The following is an 18,713-nucleotide window of genomic DNA, read 5'->3' as shown; positions in this document are numbered from 1 at the left end:
TAAACCCTTTTTTTGATTGGTCTATTGAGCCAGTAAAATCCATCATTTGAAAGGATGTTGCTTGACCTGATCACATCATGCATTATCAGCACTTTGAGTCACTGTTTCATGAAACTTGTTCCATGAGGTTGAGATGTTTGCAACTGTGGAGTATCAGTGTAACTCAAGCGCAATTTAGCTTCATGTAACTTTTAAGCAATTTAAGTTGCATAGCATTTTATCTTGTTAAGCCAGAACGCAGCGGGGAACCCTCAAGGCCTACTAGGCCTTCAGAGCAGGCCCAATGATTTTTACAAACTAAAAAACACATCAGAAAATTATCCTTTTTTCCCTCTGTGGTATCAAGGTAAATACAGCCAAGCAGGCTCTCCCATTGGTTAGGACTTCAGGAGCTGGACTGAAGGCCTTAGACTTCAGATTAACTACCAACATACGTATGAAATGACAGTAGAATCACCCACTCACGTCTTGGTTTATAATAATAATATAACAAGTTGTAATTGGACCAGATTTCAGTTACTGTTACAAATGGAAAACAATCTTTATTAAAAAGAGAGTGCTTTACTGAATGAGTCACCGTTTAAACAAGTTTGACAAAAATATGTGAAATGTGTTCCGCAAGCTTCAAATCCCCACGGTCAATCTAAAATAAATGGTCATGTGCACCAGTATTAACTTTTACCACTACAAACTTTATTGCATTGCTAGAAGAAAATTAATCTCTGGGCCAAATCTCCAAAATTCATGGTTCACCACTGTGATGACGTTATAAAATGCCCCAACAACTGTTTCCATGAAAAGTCAGTGAGTGTTGTTTACTGTAACCCTGTTCACCAAAGCTTTTGGTTCCTAGACATCTGTTCCTACAAGACAGGAACGGCGACGATGCTTTTGCTGCAAAGAGACGACGATCGCAAAGACCAAATACTGTTTTCTTCGCCCTCTGACTGCACAGACAGTGATGCACTAGGCAGGGATTAAATTTACAGGCAAGAAATTTCTTTCCAGGAATTGAATTTTTAGCGGGAACACATCTGATTTGTGCTTGCCGTCAGTAAAACCATGGCAACCAGCATACAGGTCCAGTTAAGAAACGCCCACAGGCAATGAGTGACAGGTTATGGGTTAGAGAGCTGTGGCCAAACACAGGTGCTGGTTTCATTTATCCGGCCTCTTAGCTGGTTCTCCTGCTCAGTTTGACTGACTGTTCAACGGTCCAAGCAGGTAGAAAAGGAGTCACCAATATCCACAAAGGGCAGGTGTGGCAGCAGGTTTTCATTCCTACCAAGCAGGAGCACATCTTATTAACTAAGCATTTGTTCAAAACTGACCGGAGACTTGAGACCACCTAATTAAGCAAGCGAAATCTGCTTAATTAGGACGAAATCTGCGGCCACATCAGCCCTTTGTGGATAAGACTGGTGACCCCTGGGTTAGACAGAGAACTTTTTTCTGAAATAAGTGGTGCAAACTCAGTCAGAAAGTGATGGGGCTTCGGACCCAGTACTTTGAGTACTTTGAAAAGTGGTTCTTTTGGCATTATTAACTATATGACTAAATTTTTTTACACTTTAAACTGTCAAGTTAAACAAATTGACTTATGTGGTTTCAGTATGTAAGCAGTTATGCAAATGTTTGGGCACCCAAGTCAAACGATGTTTTGATTTTTTGAAGCGAAAACTAATTAAATCTAAAGATAAATTGAAATTGTGAGCTAAAACTTTGCATAAAAGTGCCAAGTTTGGTCCCTGTACATCATGTATTTTTTTATTTACAAGTTGAACAAAATATTTTGTGCATTTGACTTCTGCAAGGAAGTGTTGTCCTGCAAGGACAATACATCATCTATCTAATTTTGTTGATTCCAAGTGCCAGAAACAAGTATATAAGAAATTACTTAACAAATCAATAAGGTTTTAGGCAACTGTATGATGATTTAGGCCTGCGATTTACGAAGTGCTCGTTGGTGGGGTATAAACTTCCATTACTTCCCACCTTCCCACTTACATTCGCCTCATGGCTCCAATACAAAACTAAGAAAGAGGACACTAAGCATTTCTTTGCTGATTGATCCACATGTGGCATTATTCATGGCCGAAACAACAGAGGGGTTTTCAAGATACGGGGGTGATCCCCTACCACTTTTTGAATTCAGACCACTTACTACCACTAAAAGTTGCATTTTCTCTCACTTTAGATACCAAATGTGTCTTGGCTGATTAAAGAATGCCAGACTTGGTGAGTGGGCTTCAAAATTCAGGTGCAATAGCTAATGTATTACGACAAGCAAACACCCTGGACATATCAATTGCCAGCAGCTTTTGAAAACAAGTCCCAAAGGACTTGGAGCTTGTTTTCAAAGATTTGCTGCAGCAGCTCGCGTTTGGAGGGTGTTGCGTCGTGATGGTGGGAGACGCAAAGGGCCGGGCGTTTGACAGCTCTCCCCAAGATCCATCAGCTGTCTCGAGCGTGATCGGAATGTCTAGGCAATCGCCGCAAAGCATGAAACAAGTCTGAGCTGTCTGTCTCCTCAACCATACCCACCTACGGCGAGCTACATCAGTCTACTGAATCATACAATCAATGAGCCATGTGTGCGGAGGGTGCAGGACCTGTCTTCAAACCGGCTCTGTCAAACACCAACGCAGACTAAACTAATGAAACAGAGATGTGCAAACCTGTTCGTTTGGAGATCAATTAAACCGGCTGTTTTTTTCATGGATATCTACTTACACTCAAAGCTAGAAGATATTCCATTTCAACAGAATAGCACACCATGAACTACATCGCATCACTGATTTCTGGGGTAGATCAATTTTGCAAGCTCAAGTTCAACTTTGAAGACTGACATGCTGACCTCTGAAACCTTTGGAACCTCCAAAATGGAGAACACTAATTTAACAAAGCACTAACCTTTGACAATTTCTTCCCCACTGGCTGTAAATAACCAGACAAAAAAAGCCTTTACGATACACATTCAGGAGACTGTATTATTGTATCTTTTCATTTATCTACTCTTTTTTGGTTTTACTACAGAAACTTGCCTGCTTACTAACTGCAATGTAAGCTGCATGGCCAACTGCTGCTGCACACAAGTCACCCCAGTTGAACCATCCATGCCAGTTATCAATAATTTCTTGCAACAGAGCAGTGTAACCCTGTGCTGTGGCGAGTTTGTAGTTATCAGACATATTTATGCTCACTTTTGTGTTTTTGCTGTTTTTCGGGAGGTGAGCTAGCCAGCTTGCTAATTGCTATGTTAGCTACACATAAGTTACCCCACTCCCACCAACTATACAACTTCTCTACGATTTTTTTTTGGTTGAAATTCATGACCATACCAGGACTATATAAGTCTCTGATATAATGATGGGTTGCTATTGTTTATGGCAAGAGAGTTAACTAGCTCACTAACTGCACCAACATTTAAACTCCAAATCTAGACATAAGCCCAGGGCATGCACAAGTTTTTACGCAGGTAAACCAGTAAATATTAAGCATGAACACAAGCCCAAGTTGAAATGCAAGTAAGACTCGCACCACAATTGATCTGCAAGAGATCGCATATGATTACTGCGAATTACCAGTGTTGATTTTTCAGATTTCAAGTGAAAAATGTCACTGTGATGTATTTTGATATATGATTCTACTGATCGCAACGAGAAATTCTTTGAACCGTGTAAAACAGGTCTGCCCATTTTTGTTCCGGGATTATATCTGTCAGGTGGGTTAAACTGAAGTTTTCATGGCAGCAAATCATCAGAAGCAGGACTGGCCACTTCAACCTAAAATATCAAATAGGAACTTCCCAAAAGCAGCAAAATTGTGTTTTTAAATGGTATCCCACAAATTCCCAGCATTCCAAACAATGCCAACTGCCAAAGCATTCCTCTCCGAATCTCTCCCATACAGCCTTCAACTGGCCAAAGTCTAAATTTGGTTCCAGTAGCTGCAAACAAGGGCGCGTCCTTAGGTCAGCCTCAGTAGGTACGTGATGCCTGATCTCAAAGCAATTGGACATCCCTAATACACAACTACCAGCTAATTAATCATCAAATTCAGCATTCAGATATTTGTGGCCTTTGGTTCAGCCCAAACCTTAATTCTGCACAGCTGTTCTGTTATGAAGCATTCTTTCTGTGACTAACTATGGAAAAAATGCAAGTTTCAAAACAGTTTATGACTAGATTCGCTTATCTAACATGGGACTGTTTGGGAGAGGATCAAACCCATAACGGGAAAAGTCAGCTTGAATCAGCACAGTTAATATGTCTTTTTGTTTCAAAGATATGGCAAATATCCACAACCCAAAGAGAAACCTGCCCAGCTCCTTCCATAAAACAAGATTTTTATAAATCCACCACAATACAAATGTGTCTACACCCAGGGAAGCTGTGTGATAGAAAATGATTCATTTACTCATTCTGAGTTTCTAAAGTGTGCAGTGGGCACCAAGTTTGGATGGCAGAGCCTTTTGCATTTTGCAATATAATTATCATCTATACTAGCTCCTCATATTACTGAATAATTTACAACATGCAAGTTTGGCAGTATTTTGGTTTCGAACCAAATAAATGTGGCGAACCACTGGACAGCGTTACATGCCATCTGTGCAGAAAACAGATTTTTAGCAAGGTTTTTAATACTGTCAGTTTGCAAGAACATCTCTATGAATCATCTAGTTCAGTATGCTAAACATGTGGTCCATGGTCAAATGAAGTGACTGACGGGCAAAATCAACAATTTGGCACCCTTCTTCTCGACAAGCTCATCCATTTTATTCTCTATCAGAGACCACATGTACCAGTTTCTTTTTTTCCTTTGCAAGTTCCCGAGCATTCTTTGCCAGACTCAAAATCTATGTTGTAATCTTTCCAAGTGCCGTTCAAAGTTTGCATGTGTGTAGTTGATGTTCTGTTTGGAAGGCCTATAATCAGGTGCCAATTTTTCCTGCGTACATTTTTGAACTAATCATAGCTTATAATGATTGTACAAAGGGAACAGTAAGAAGACAAGCCCCAAGTCTTGTAGACACTCAGCAAGTGTGACGATGATGAACTTGCAACTCAAGAATGATGACGAAACCCCAAAATCAACGTCTGACCCACAGTCACAACAACCCTAATCCTTGAACAGAAGGTATGGATGTCCACTTGCTTAGTCGTGATGTCCCCACAAAACAACAGCTTAGTAAGTTATCCAAATACAGTTCTGAGGGCACAGGTGCATGGGGATGATCCTCATGAAGCCACTGTGTGAAGCTCTATTTTCATCGTATATATGGAAACCAATGAAGCTGCACATCTACGGCCAGTCTATTCACAAGGGAATGGGAGACTGTCCCCAAACTGGGATAAAAAGGGGTCATAAACTGTACACCTCCTCAACTTCATTACCCTACCATAAGGACAAGCAACCATGCTCCGACAACTGTGACGGTAAAAATAAACGGTAAGTACTCCTGGGTCCAAGAGGCAGGCTGGGAAAAGGGACGGTAAGCTGGGTACGAGCTCTAAGAAGAGATTAGGCAAAGCCTCTATTAGCCAGGGATTCCAGGTCCAGAGACTGTTTATTTAAGGGCCTCGCAAGATCCCGACCCTGAGTTTCACAAGAATAGCCCTTGGCCAAGGCAGACGGAGAAATGCCTTGCAAACGTTGCTGCTGCTGTCACCACATCCGGTTGGGCACGGTTCTGCCCAAATGTGGAATAAAAATAAAATTAAAAAAAAAAAGTGGGAGTAGCTGGTAATACTTTTCAGCTCAAGTCAAACTGAGGGCATGCTATCAGACTAACACACAGCAGGAGGACATCCAGGTCAGGAACTCCCTAATTGACAAAGATCTTCACATTAAAAAGTTCTCAAAAGCACTGTGGCACTGTATAATTACCACAATCTCAGTTCAAAACATGTCAAAGCCAGTTAGTAACGCATTAATAACAGTGGATTTCCTTGTCTACATACAGATTTATGTAAACTCTACAGATCCTGTTGTCCATTTCCAGTCTGAAACCTAAACCATGGTCATTTAAAAGGCAAATTTAACTGTGGTCTATTATCAGCGCGTATACCTGTGGTTGGGTGACTGTAAACTCATTCAGGAGGCCTCCGGCCTTCACTGAAAACCTGTTAGCAAAATGTGGACCGTGTTCAAACTAGACCTGCTCTGAAACATTTTCCTAGACTGGTAAAGATTGTATTGTGGACTATCTCGGCCAAACGTGCAGCTTCAAACAACCATAGAAATATATTCCATCATTTAACCAGACAACGGGTCATTACTTAACTAACTGAACAATGTAATAAGACATCACAACTTTCTTAAAGATCCATCCAGCAAGTACAGCCCATGTGCATCCAGCTGGATATTAAAAAGGAACTGCCCCAGTTTGTCAAAATTTCTGCCTAACTAGTGAAATTCCCAGTGAACCTACACATCTAATGAGCATCTATAAGTAATGTTATAAACAATGTAAATCATACAACAAAGTCTCAGATATCAAAGTCTCAGACAGCGTATCGCCATTTCACGTAACTTTCTGTGAGGCGGTTTAGAAACTTGACTGAGCCATCCAGATAATCACGACTGCCTGCATGGATATTTCAACTTTTAGGAGTCAGGAATGTTACATTTGAGCTGAACCTCAACTTCACAGGGCTGGGGATTCCTGGCATGGGCAGCACCAGCAGTAAATTCCTCTCTCCTGTTCTTAAATAAATCTGAATCTGTCTCTCCCATGTGCGGTACCCACTGTTCCAAACTGAGCTGATGGCTCCCTCTTGCATACACCGTCATCCCTGGCTCTTCCAAATCAGGAACGAGACGTGATTCCCCTCCCAATTCGCCCTGTCCTTACCTCTCTCTCTGTCTCCCTGGCACATTTAATTACTCGCCCCTCATTCTCAGAAAATAAACACTTTAAAAAGATGGGGGTGAAATCGTCCAGAAAGTCAGGGGAGCCTGGAGAATGTGTCTCATGGGTTACTGGCTGGATCCGAGCCGTTCTGCATCGCAGGCTGGCAGCATTAATGAGGTCTGACTGTCCTGGTGAATCAGAGCTGGTATCCACCACATGGGACCACTACAGGCAGGGAGAGTGAACCAGTCCCATCCCCACTATCTGCTCTGCCTTAAAGAAAGCTTTGCATGGCATATGGCACTTAAATCCCACTCAGGTAGACATACTGGTCTCTTTAAAACACTCTTATTCAGATACTTCTTTAACACCTTTAGAAAGAGGAGCATAATCATCTCATATTCTGTTGCAATTAAAGTTGCATTGACTCCAGACAGTCTGCCTTGACTCAAGGCTTTTCTTTCATTTTTCTATTGTAAACCATTAGATTGTGAAAAGGTACAAATACGCACCTTTCTCCAGGGAATGTGTGTACCTTTAAAACCCACTTAAGGTGCACAACTGGGCCACCAGTGCACCTTACACGGTACATTTCTATTGTCTGTACTTTTCTGAATAAAAACGTACCTGTACCCTTTCTTCTCAAACTGTCAAGGTAAAAACTTTGTTATATTGATGACTTTTAGACAACAGCCTGAAAATCGTTGCTTTGCCCTTTTTAAGTGACTAACTCTCCAAAAGAAATGGCTAATTATTCTCAATGCTGTCAACCAAAGTAGTTTTTGGTCAGTGTTTTGTGGATCTTCGTTTGGGGGCTAATAAAAAAGGCCTGACACAAAGAAATTAGGCCTGTTTTAAAGAGGCAACATGCCTGTTTACACGCTTCAGAAAAGTTTAATTAACTTCGCCATCCTTGCTGATTTAAGACACAAAAAAATTTCAGTAAATTTTCACACACTCCATGTACACCACACCATTCAGAGTGGTTTTGTGGAAAACAGCTTATTCTAGAGAAACTTACCAACTGTAAAACGGAGGCAAAACAGAAGTCATGATGCACAGAATGTAAATATGTCCAGATATTAGCACTAAACCTACATGTATCTGCTGAGTTTTTATAAATAACGTTGATGATGATAAGATAGTGTTAAATGTTGAAAAAGAAGTTTTTCTTTGGTCGCAAATTTCATCTGCATGCATCTCCCCACAATAAAAAGACTTTAAAAAAATATCCTCTAGGCTGAAACAAAACTAAAGCACAGCTATCGTAAAACAGTGTCTCAGGAATCAGGCAGCGCATTCACAGCCACTGTAATAATGTACTTTCTGTGAGGGACTCTTCAAACGTCTGGTTCCTATCACCACCACCGAGAACAATTCTGACTCTATACGTTTCTCTTGAATGGCATACTTGGCATCAAACCACTCTGAACGACTCTACATCTTAACCATTAGGCTATATCATGCAGACATTCTAGAAAAATTGGCCTTTAACGGTCACAGGCATTCTGTCAGACATCAAACAGGCCAGCACGGCTGGTGCAGGACAGCTGAGGTTCAGGTAAAATACACACAAGGTGTTTAGGCTGTTTATGTTAACACTGTTGGTCTCCTTCCCTGCACAGCGCCTCAGCACAATCGCTCCTGAGGTAGCAGAACCAGTAAACACTCCCCATTTTCTCTCTGCTAACTCTGAGTCAAGAGCCACTCACACCGGAGCCCCAGACCAAACAAACCCAGGGACATTTCAGGCTACTGCCAACTTCTGCAAGCATGACATGCTGTGACTGTGACACAGCGTACGCTTCCTCAAGACTGCAAGACACAACACTCGACGCACCGACACCAGACAATGTAACAGTGGAAGTAAAGAGGGAACAATACGTAGGAACTCATTGGTATAAATGTAACAGAGGTTTGTGACATAAAATGAGACGACATTTAATTCTGAAATAAACACTAGAAGAAAGACAAGCTGAGGAACCCTCATAAACATCACTGTACTTTGGGTGGAGCAGACTTTTCAGAAGCATTCATTTCTCAAAATATCTGCATAACTAAACAGCAGAGACCGCTGTAAACAAAGTCATTCACGGTGGTTTAATGTGAAATGTTTCACTGTAAAGACACAAAACTAACTCAGATTTTTTGACAGTGGTAATAAGAACCAGCGATGTCCACCACACAAAAATAGCCCTTTTATTTACTAACCAAAACCACCAGCGGACCTACGCACGTCTCTTGAGATTTTACGAAATGCTGACGATGGTAAAATCTGGAAAAAAAAAATCACTTTTCTTGGAGACTAACTTCGCCTGTGTGGCCCCTCCGCCATGAAGAGGTCTTAAAACATACAACTCAGGCCAAAACCTTCTCAAACCTAGCATTAAACAACGTTGAGCTTTCTTTAGGGACTACTTTCCCGTGCACTGATAAGACACATATACATTCTGGCCACATATTAATAACCACGCCATGTAATAACTGCCTGTGAGGGAACTTTGAGAAGCATTGAACTCTTCAGACGTCTGGTTCCTATCACCACCACTGGGAGCAATTCTCTACAATAAGCCATTTCACATCAAGCCACTCTAAATGACTTTATTTACACCATTATCAAGTAATTATGAGGGAAACAATTAGTGGAACTCAAATCTAAGAAGTTGGCTAATGACCAGCTGACCATCATGGAATTTACAACAACTAGGACTGTGTTATTTTGGACAGCTTCAGGTGAAAACTGCAGTACAAGCTCATCTAGCTTCAGTTTGGCCTTCATCAATGAAACAAGGTATCCAACCAAAGTAGGGCGTCGATTTAACAGCCAGCATCTACAGTTTTAGTAAAAATTCAGCAAAAAGGGGGACTTGGAACTCTTTTTGATGGTCTCCAGAAGGTTTCTCCTCACACCAAACCACTAAACCATGCAAGGAACCATGAACATCTCGTCCAAACGTGCTCGTGGAGTTGCCCTCAATGACGAACCCCTTAAAGAAGCACTTTTTTAAGGGTGCACCGCGTTTAAGAAGAGTTCCCCGAGTAAAACTTACATTTAACGATACGTTCAGTGGTCGACTGCTTTTCTTTCGATTCTTTGGCCGACATCTTCGCGAAATTGTGTCAGCTTGAGGAGGATTTAGCAAAACGAGGCTAATTATTCTCCGCGCCGCTGAGAACACCAAGTCCGAAGTGACCGTTGGCCGTTGGTCTTCAGAGAGTAGCCGCAGCTCCTCCGCCGTGTCTGGACGAAACCGCCCAAATTCAGAGCGTCGGTCCTGATTTCTGTCCGAAACTAGAAGATAAAAACGGCTAATTCAGTCAACAAAGCGGCAAAGTCCCGAATTCAGGAGCCGGAGCATCTTAATAACCGCTAAATCTAATTAGCTAGCAAACACCGACTAGCTCGCCTGCTTGCTGAAGTAACGTTAGCTCGTCGACACTGAACGTGAGGTAAAAACACGAGAAAACGTGGTAAAATTGCGGCGTTACTAGGAGACCGAGGGGGTCCCGCGCTCTCCAGGCTGCCACGGGCTTGCAGTTCGCCAGAAAGCTGCGTTTTCGCCCCCCCTCAGCTTTCTCTGGGCAGTAAATGCGGGGCAAAAAAGATGATTAGGCTCCGCCGCGCTGCCCTTTCTCTCCAGCGCTAATCCGGTTTCCCACTTTTCAGAGTCACTCTCTCAAACTCTGCGCCGCCCGCCCAGCCAGACTCGCCGCTTCAGCCCGACAAATGACCATTTCTTCGTCCCCGGCTCGCTTTTCTCGGACATATGTCCTGCGTCTGGGAGAGATTTCTGTGATCTGTAACCATATGGCTTCCACTCACTCACTCACTCACTCACTCACTCACTCCGTCCCTCCCAGCCCTCTCAGATTAAACGCTAATCTCAAAGGCCACGTCCCAATACGCGCTGGCTCCCTAACTAGAGTGCTCTGGCTGTGTGGTGAACTCTGTTTTTTTGAGGTTTTTTTGCTACAAGTCTGTGAAGGCTCAGAGAAGCTGTAGTAGAAATGTAACTAAGGCTAAAGGTTGTGATTCTTTAGTTACTGACTAGCAGTGGTGGACAGTAATTTAGTAAATGTAATTGGTTTCTGTACTTAAGTACTTTTTTTGTGTATCTGTACTTTACTGAAGTTTTTCCAGTCTAGGCGACTTTTTCCTTTCACTCCACGACATTTCAGAGTCAAATATTTCACTTTTTCATCCGCTGCATTTTGAGAAATCTGTCGTTCCTTTTGGTTTCTGTGTGTATAAAAGCTTAATTTGTCTTGGTGAAAGAAGCGCAAAGCCAGAGCACCAATCAGGGCCCAGTGGTCACTTTGTTTAGAGCTGGTTTTGACCTGTTGGTCATACCGACCCAGTGCAGCACACTCTGTTCACTCGTTCTATTAAAAGACTGGTTTACCAAGAGAGACGCTGGAGGACTTTCACCTGAAATGAGTTCATGAAGCCAGTCTGGTTATAAAAATGATAACAGGACATCAGAGCCAGAATTACTCTTTTAGTACTTTTACTTTATACTTAAGTACATTTGAAGGCAAATACTTTAGTACTTTTACTCAAGTGGAGGTCTAAAGGGAGGAACTTCTACTTTCACTGGAGTGATATTTTACCTTGGGGGTCTCTACTTTAACTCAAGTACATGACTTGTGCACTTCGCCCACCCCTGCAGACTAGTACACTAGTTAGCAGACTTGGAAGTGGTTGCTATCTATTTGGTTTTGTAGGTGGCTGTTAAGGGCAACCCCAATAGCAAGATTACAGGTCACTGACTTTTTCCTCTGCATTTTCCAGGTGGTCCACTGGTAGTTAAGCAGAGTATTAGATAAAATTCCAAGTCTAATTGCTCTTTTTCCACTCACAGTCCAATTTTCTTATCCGTACCTTCATTTCTGTCTTTCGTTATCCTGTGTAAATTAGTTTAGTAAGTCATTTTAACGGTAATACCATAAATAAAGCCGGTTCTACAGCTGCAACCAATCTAGTACGGAGTCAGCAGCAATATTTTAGAAGTTTGTTTTTTCCAAAATGATTGCGTTTAATGTGCATTTAAAATCTGTTTGACGAGATTAAAAGCTAGGTAGGGAAAATAATCTACAGTGGCATACAGTGGCATACAGTTAGTAGGCCTAATCGAGCCTGCGGAACAATATATGTTTGGTATCTGGGAATTATAGTAATTTGTGGCCTCAATACTTTAATGCATGGCCACATCTTCTTAAATAATCACCATGTCGCCTTAGGAGCTCCACGGGAAATCTGAAAATGCATTCTTTGCTCTTTTGTTCATGTAAAGCACAACTGTGTCCCCTCATTGACCCCAAAAGAAGACAAAAAAAGGCCTTTTCCCAACACAGTCCATTCTGTTCATGACCAAAACCACCTGAAGACACATGACTTTGTACTTATGACCTCCGTACGTGTAGGTAGGAACTTCCAAAGATCCTTGAAAGAAACAGCTGGGGGGGGAAAAACAAGTCCATGCTGGTCTGGTGTTTGTTTAGCTGTCCAACCAGCATGGCCATGCCATACCAGCATCCAAAACACAACATATGCTGGTTTTGCTGGTGTCCAGCCATGCTGGTCTCTGGGGCGGCTTTCGCGGTCCTCTTCGTTTCCTAAATTAGCCGTTTCGTTTCGGTTTGGAATATCAACACTGACAGTTTGACCCATTTCCATACAGCCAACACGGAGCAGCTGACTAGGTTAGACTCATATAAACAGAGTGTTGAACCTCTGGAGCGTCCAGAATTCTGTGCAGTGGACAAAGGTTCAAGTTAGGGCTCAAGCGCGCGAATTGGGACGCGCCCGGAGCCACCTACAGATTCCCTACAACATGGCGGAGGCGCAGCTCCCAGCGTCATGACGTCACGATGACGCGATACGCGGTGCACATGTGCGCGCCACACGCTCAGCGTAGCTACAGTTCAGGGATGGTTCTGTTTAGAACCACAAGTTCTACACGCAATCATTTGCATGCTTAAGTGGTTCTTTGCATGGTGAAAAGCGTCTTCACAATGATGGAGAATGGTTCTATATAGCAACAAAAAGGGTTCTGCTATTGTTTATGATGGCAAGCTTGCAACAACAGAAGAACCCTTTTTGGTGCTATACAGAACCATTCTCCATCAATCTGCAGAGCCATTTCACCATGCTAAGAGCCATTTAAGCATTTAGAACTAGGTGTACACCCTTAAAGTGGTTATTTGAGGGGTTCTTTAGTAAAGACAATGGTTCTATTTAGAACCGCATGTTCTTTGCATGGTTAAAAGTTTCCTCAGATTGATGGAGAACAGTTCTTTACATCACCACAAAGGGTTCTGCTATTGTTTATGATGTCAAGCTTGCAACCATAGAAGAACCCTTTTTGGTGCTATATGGAACCATTCTCCATCAACCTGGAGAAGCACTTCGCCATGCAAAGAACCATTTAAGCATTCCGAATCAAATCTACACCCTTAAAACAATTCAAGGGTTCTTTAGTAAAGGTAATGTTTCTATTCAGAACCATGAGTTCTATCCAGAACATCTCCCTGCTTAAATGGTTCTTTGCATAGTAAACATTCTTCAGACTGATGGGAAGTGGTTCTACATAACAGCAAATAGGGTTCTGCTATTGTTGTCAAGCTCGCAACCATAGGTGAACCCTTTCTGGTGCTCTGTAGAGCCATTTTCGTAAAAGGGTCTACACAGAACCATATACCACACATTCTCCATCCATGTGAAGAGCCATTTAAGCCTGCAAATGATCCAATACTGAGCAACCGCCTTTACTGAAGAACCCTGGAAGAACCACTTGTGTGTAAGTGTGTCCACTAGGGGGAGCCAGATTCCGTCAGGTGTTACAGGCTGAGTCACAAGTGGGCAGCCACTTCTGATTCGAGGTCACTAACGAGGCCAGCATGATGAATATTTTTAGCACGTGTTTAAACAGCATGACAGCCAGACACGTTCGAAACCTTTGATTTCCTTTATTAAGCTCAAAATTAGACCATTTCACCACCTCCACCTACTTTCCACAGGCATGAACTGCAATGATACAAAGCACATTGTACATGAGGAGTGCGGCCAACAGTCAGGGAGGGTCCTGAACCATGAACAAAGACAAACATGTACACAAACAAACAGTCACGAGGGCCAAAAGAAACGCTGGCTCCTGGAGATGCTAGCAGGCCTTTCGGTTGGGTCACGGCTTTCATCGCGATTAAGACGAGACGTGGGCTGTACGTTCAGTCCGAGAAGTGCCTGGAGCTCGGATGACTAGGCCAATGCTTTTCACTCGACTTTCTCCCACCAGTGAACCATGAAGGGGCCAGTTACGAGCTTAAAGTGGTGATCTGTCCCAATATTTACCCATTATTCCCCTTCAGAACGCAGCTGATCAGCCCAAACAAGTCTGGTGTCCAAACTGCGCCTTGGCTAACACTTCAGCAGTTTATCTCCAGATCATCATATACAGCCATGCACAAACGCTTTACTGTGCTTGGCAGAATGACCCGTCTCAAACTGTATTCACTGGTTCAGTGACCTCGACCACACTAATGTTGTTTCTGGGGCAAGTGTGAGGATTCAGGCGCACAGTTTTCGTGATGCATATTGGTGCCGTAGAAGCTTCCATTACTTGCTAGTACCCTGGCACTTTATTGGCCACGTTTTGCTGATACCAATAAATCCATGCAACCCTAACATGGCTAGATTTCAGCAGCCAAATGAGAAATCGTTCAATCAAATCAAACATATGTGAACAAAATGTAGGTTCCATGGATGCTACTAGTCTCTAAGCTGCGCAATGCACTCTAGGGATGCACAGATATGCCAACTGTGGGCCGACACCAATAGCCGATATACATATTTGTCAGCGGTTGCCGAAACGCTAACATTTATAATAAAATGTAAAATTATTATAGTAAAAACGTAAAAATAGACACTTTAGAGCAACAAACCAACGTCAGCTAAGCATCTCACTCTTCCAGACTACAGTAAATACGTCAAATTTTGGATTGAAACACCAGTCAACACCATTCAGACTTTTTCTACCATGAATGCAGTATCACCGTACATCCCTAGAACGTCTGTCCAACTGGACGCAGTTTGAGGCTGCACAATGCTAATTGCTATACATAGGCTTCCCTTACTTGTTGGCTACATTAGTCTTGAAGCACCAGCACAAAACTAAAGAAGCAAACTTTAGATCTCAAATGTAAATGTGTCTTGGCTGATCCACTACATTTGGATGGAAGGGGCAAAACTGTGCAAATATTTGGCCAAACTATCACACCAAGAGGCACTTCAGTTATATTTATGGGGCAATAAGTGGGAGCATTTAAATGAATGTGGGTGTCGAGGACTCTCCCTACATTAGGACATGAAGGAGAAACCTGATCCTATTCACAGTAAAGCAACTCCGCATAGCAACGTTCATGTGGTTACAACTACAAGACACGATTATATGGTTTAGGTCTTTTTTCTTCTTCTAATGACCCGAAGGTACGGTACGTAAGGTCACTTGAGATTATATTCACATTCGTGACAAGAGCAGTGCTCACAGCCATAGAATCTTGAATAGCTGAAGGAATATTCCAGCACCTTTTTTTAAACTAATGCTTCCAGATCTTATGGTTCACCATCTCAGCCTCAAAATTCAGTTACAGTACAAGCTGCTGAATTCCGTGAATAAACGCTTGCATTACGGGGGCACAGAACAATAGAGAACGTTCTACCAAAGATGTTCTTAAGAGGCCTAATCCAACTTTCTAATGCTGCAACACAGGAAAAAAAAAAAAAAAAAAAAAGTAGTCCTGGTTACTTTCACTTTTGACAGGGCTTTCTGATGGCCATGACGGTCAGGCTTAGCCTGTGAAAACTGAGCCATGTCGCTTAGCTGGATACTGTAGATCTCTCCCATGTCTGGAAGAACCAATTATACAGATTTACAGTCTACTTTATATATAAGACTGAGGTATTCACAAACCATGTTTTGCATGTGGAATTAAGCAGCTTCTCCATAGCCAAGTGTGCGTGGAAACCAACAGGCTGATGGAGCTCAGGCTGGAATATTCCTTTAAAGGTAATGAAAAGCAGGTGTGAAGTGGCCATGGTGAGCATAGCGATCATACCTGCAGGCACAAGGCGGCTAACAGTTCACAGCGCCGACGTAAAACCTGAAATGTCAGTTCCAGCTTCAGCCGCTCGCTCGGTTTCCACTCGAAATAGGGTTAAGAAGTGGTTCGAAATGATGGCTTAAGAAGCACAGTACTCGGAGTAAGGCATGGAGAGACAGCACCTTCATTACGAGTGACTTGTTAGTAAACTGGTACATGGAGAATCAGATGTGTGTGGTACATGGCATAAGAAGTAAATCTATTAAATATGTCCTTATAAGAAAAACGAACAAAAATATAATCAGTGACATTATTCCTTTCACAAAGTCAATGCTATTATGGCTGTACTGGAAAAAAAGCTTTAAATTGAACAATATTAATATTTCTATATGTTAAATCATATTTTATTTAGACTAGGGAACCCTCTTTGTACCAAATGCAACATCCTGCATCTGCGTATATTTAATCGGTAAATGACAAACATACCTTTCTCATTCGCTTTTCAGTGTTAGTTATAATATTAAAAGAAAGTGCAAGCAAACACAAAATGTATCAAGGAGTGATCGATTTGAATGCTTTCCTATTCGTTCTGTCGATCCACATAATTTGTCCATGTTCCCTCAGCCTTTTATTCTTAAATGCAGGCTGAATCGGAAGCCTGGTTAGGCTTAGCGAGATCTTTCCAACCAAACCATCCCTTAAGAGGGAATTCCATGGTTTTTAAAAGTTTTTCCATTCGTTCAAAGTGGTTTGATGTGAAATGCATCACTCGAGAGAAGTCAAAATGATCGATGAGTGATGGGAACCAGACGTCCAAAGTGGTGAATCTCTAAAAGCTCCCACACAGAAAACCATTACATAAAGCTGAGACACCATATTAGGATAATTCAGAGAAATTTATTCCTAAAACGCCATTTTTCTTACCCATTCATGGAAGACGATATTGTAAGGCAAAACAGTCCCCATAGAAAACATTTTTGGATTTACCACCATTTTACAATCTTCAACGTCGCTTCAACAACTCGGATGACGTGTAGGTTCGCTGGTCATCTTGGATAGTAAACAAAACGGCTATTCACGTTGGCATTCCCATTCCCATCACCACCGCTGTAAAGAAATCAACACCCTCAACAGTCAGGCATTTATACAATGAACCATTTCACATCAAACCACTATGAATGGCTTTCTTTACATCTTAATGATGCAAAAACAACTGAATAATTGGTGGAATTTCTACTTCCAGCTTAAATGTTAATAGGAAGACACCGCTGGTCAAGATCGGCCAATGACTTCCCAGATTTCCTAGATTAAGCTTAAACATCAACTAAAGCTTTCAGCTGAAAGTCACCATCACCTTGCCAGACTCATTACAACTGACGTATCCCAATGACAATCACTTTCCTAATCAAGCTACAAGTCTTTGTCCTGCTTCCACATCTTCAACTAATCTACCCAAGCACTTTGAACAGAACTGAATCTAGTCGACTGGAAAAATGTCTTTGGCTGCAGGTGTGGCTGTGCATATAAGCCTGGGATGAGAAAAAAAAAATCTAATTTTTGTGACACAGTTTGGTCTCTGTTGTTTGCATAGGCTTCATCTTTATCATCCTCACCATTAGTGACAAAGCAGCTTTGTCAAAGATGAAATGTATGACGATACAACGGTGGACTAAGATATTTTCGTGATTGGCGCGATCGAACGGTGTACAGGGAAGAAATGAAAACCCCACCAAGTCAGGTTGTACCAACAACGCATTGGAGTGGATTACTGGTTTAAAAAAAAAGACCCCACAGTCTGGCTTCAGGTGGGATTATTCACAAAAAATGGCTGAAAAGAGGACAGATTTAATGTAATTACCAGACGTCTGGAGTGTAACCAGTCATCTCAGATTCAACTCCAAAGACAGAAGCACAAAGTCTAAAGTGCAAGAGAAAACAAACAAAAAAAAAAGGGTCCCACTCCAGATGCTACTGTTTTTAACTGTAGAAATGACCATACGACCCCCGGTTTTATTCAATTTCCAGCATTTCAATGCACAAGATTCTTCTAAGTGTCGGCTTAGAACATCCAGGAAGGGTCAGGTATTTGTCCAGTGCTTATACTGTTCCTTCCAGGTCACTGCAAGATGAAGCCTGGCTGGGGGGCCAAACGTGGCGCTGGTCTCTGAGGGACTGGTGGGGTGTACTGGGGCATGTAGAGGGAAGGGTATCCAATATTGATATTTGGTGGGGTTTGACCCACTCTGGGTGGGATAGGAGGGTATGGGGTAGCTGGGTAGGAAAATGCAGTAGGAGGCTGGGGTGCAGGTGCTGCAGGGGGGCTTTTGATTGGTGGCAGCGGAGGGGCCCGTCTTGGCTGGGGAACGGGGGCTGGGGAGTCGTTGATCTCTCTTGGGAGACGGACGGGTTTGGGAGTTGGTTCTGCCATAGGACGGCATGGCTGGGCTACAGCTTGGAGAAGCTGAGGGGACTTCAGCACAATCTCCTGAAGCTTCTCGATCTTCACTCGGCGCAAGTGGGCCAGCTTCCGCTTGCTCTGGTACTCATCGATGAAGGTGTCGAGACTCACGTCGCCATCCAGGAAAGATTCAGCCATGTTCTGTTTTGAGAAAGAAAGACAGGGATGAGGGTAACCTGAGGGACTTCTGGCCAGCTTTCCATAAGAAAAGCTGGCCATTCACGAACAAAAGCTAATGTGGTCAGCAAGTGTAGTGCTACTTTAAGGTTTGCTAAGAGGCTATTTTCAGTTAATACAGTG

At 42.5% G+C, this 18,713-nt stretch overlaps 2 protein-coding genes across 4 annotated transcripts in view; both read right to left on the bottom strand.

Moving 5' to 3' along the window:
- Window positions 1-10,705, bottom strand: part of ppp3cca (protein phosphatase 3, catalytic subunit, gamma isozyme, a) — a 58,216-nt gene extending 47,511 nt beyond the window's left edge. For all 3 annotated transcript variants that reach the window (XM_017684964.2, XM_017684965.2, XM_017684966.2), the window contains exon 1: window positions 9,907-10,705. In XM_017684964.2, coding sequence (XP_017540453.1) covers window positions 9,907-9,961 — 55 coding nt within the window. In that variant the 5' untranslated portion in view covers window positions 9,962-10,705. The remainder of the gene's footprint in view (window positions 1-9,906) is intronic.
- A 3,104-nt stretch (window positions 10,706-13,809) lies between these two features.
- vps37ba (VPS37B subunit of ESCRT-I a) overlaps window positions 13,810-18,713 on the bottom strand; it is a 30,448-nt gene continuing 25,544 nt past the window's right edge. The window contains exon 4 of the mRNA XM_017709718.2: window positions 13,810-18,554. Within this exon, the coding sequence (XP_017565207.1) occupies window positions 18,072-18,554 (483 nt within the window). The 3' untranslated portion in view covers window positions 13,810-18,071. The remainder of the gene's footprint in view (window positions 18,555-18,713) is intronic.

The sequence above is a fragment of the Pygocentrus nattereri genome, chromosome 20 (assembly GCF_015220715.1).
Source record: "Pygocentrus nattereri isolate fPygNat1 chromosome 20, fPygNat1.pri, whole genome shotgun sequence".
NCBI classification, from domain to species: Eukaryota; Metazoa; Chordata; class Actinopteri; order Characiformes; family Serrasalmidae; genus Pygocentrus; species Pygocentrus nattereri.
This window is presented reverse-complemented; position numbering and strand designations above follow the sequence as displayed.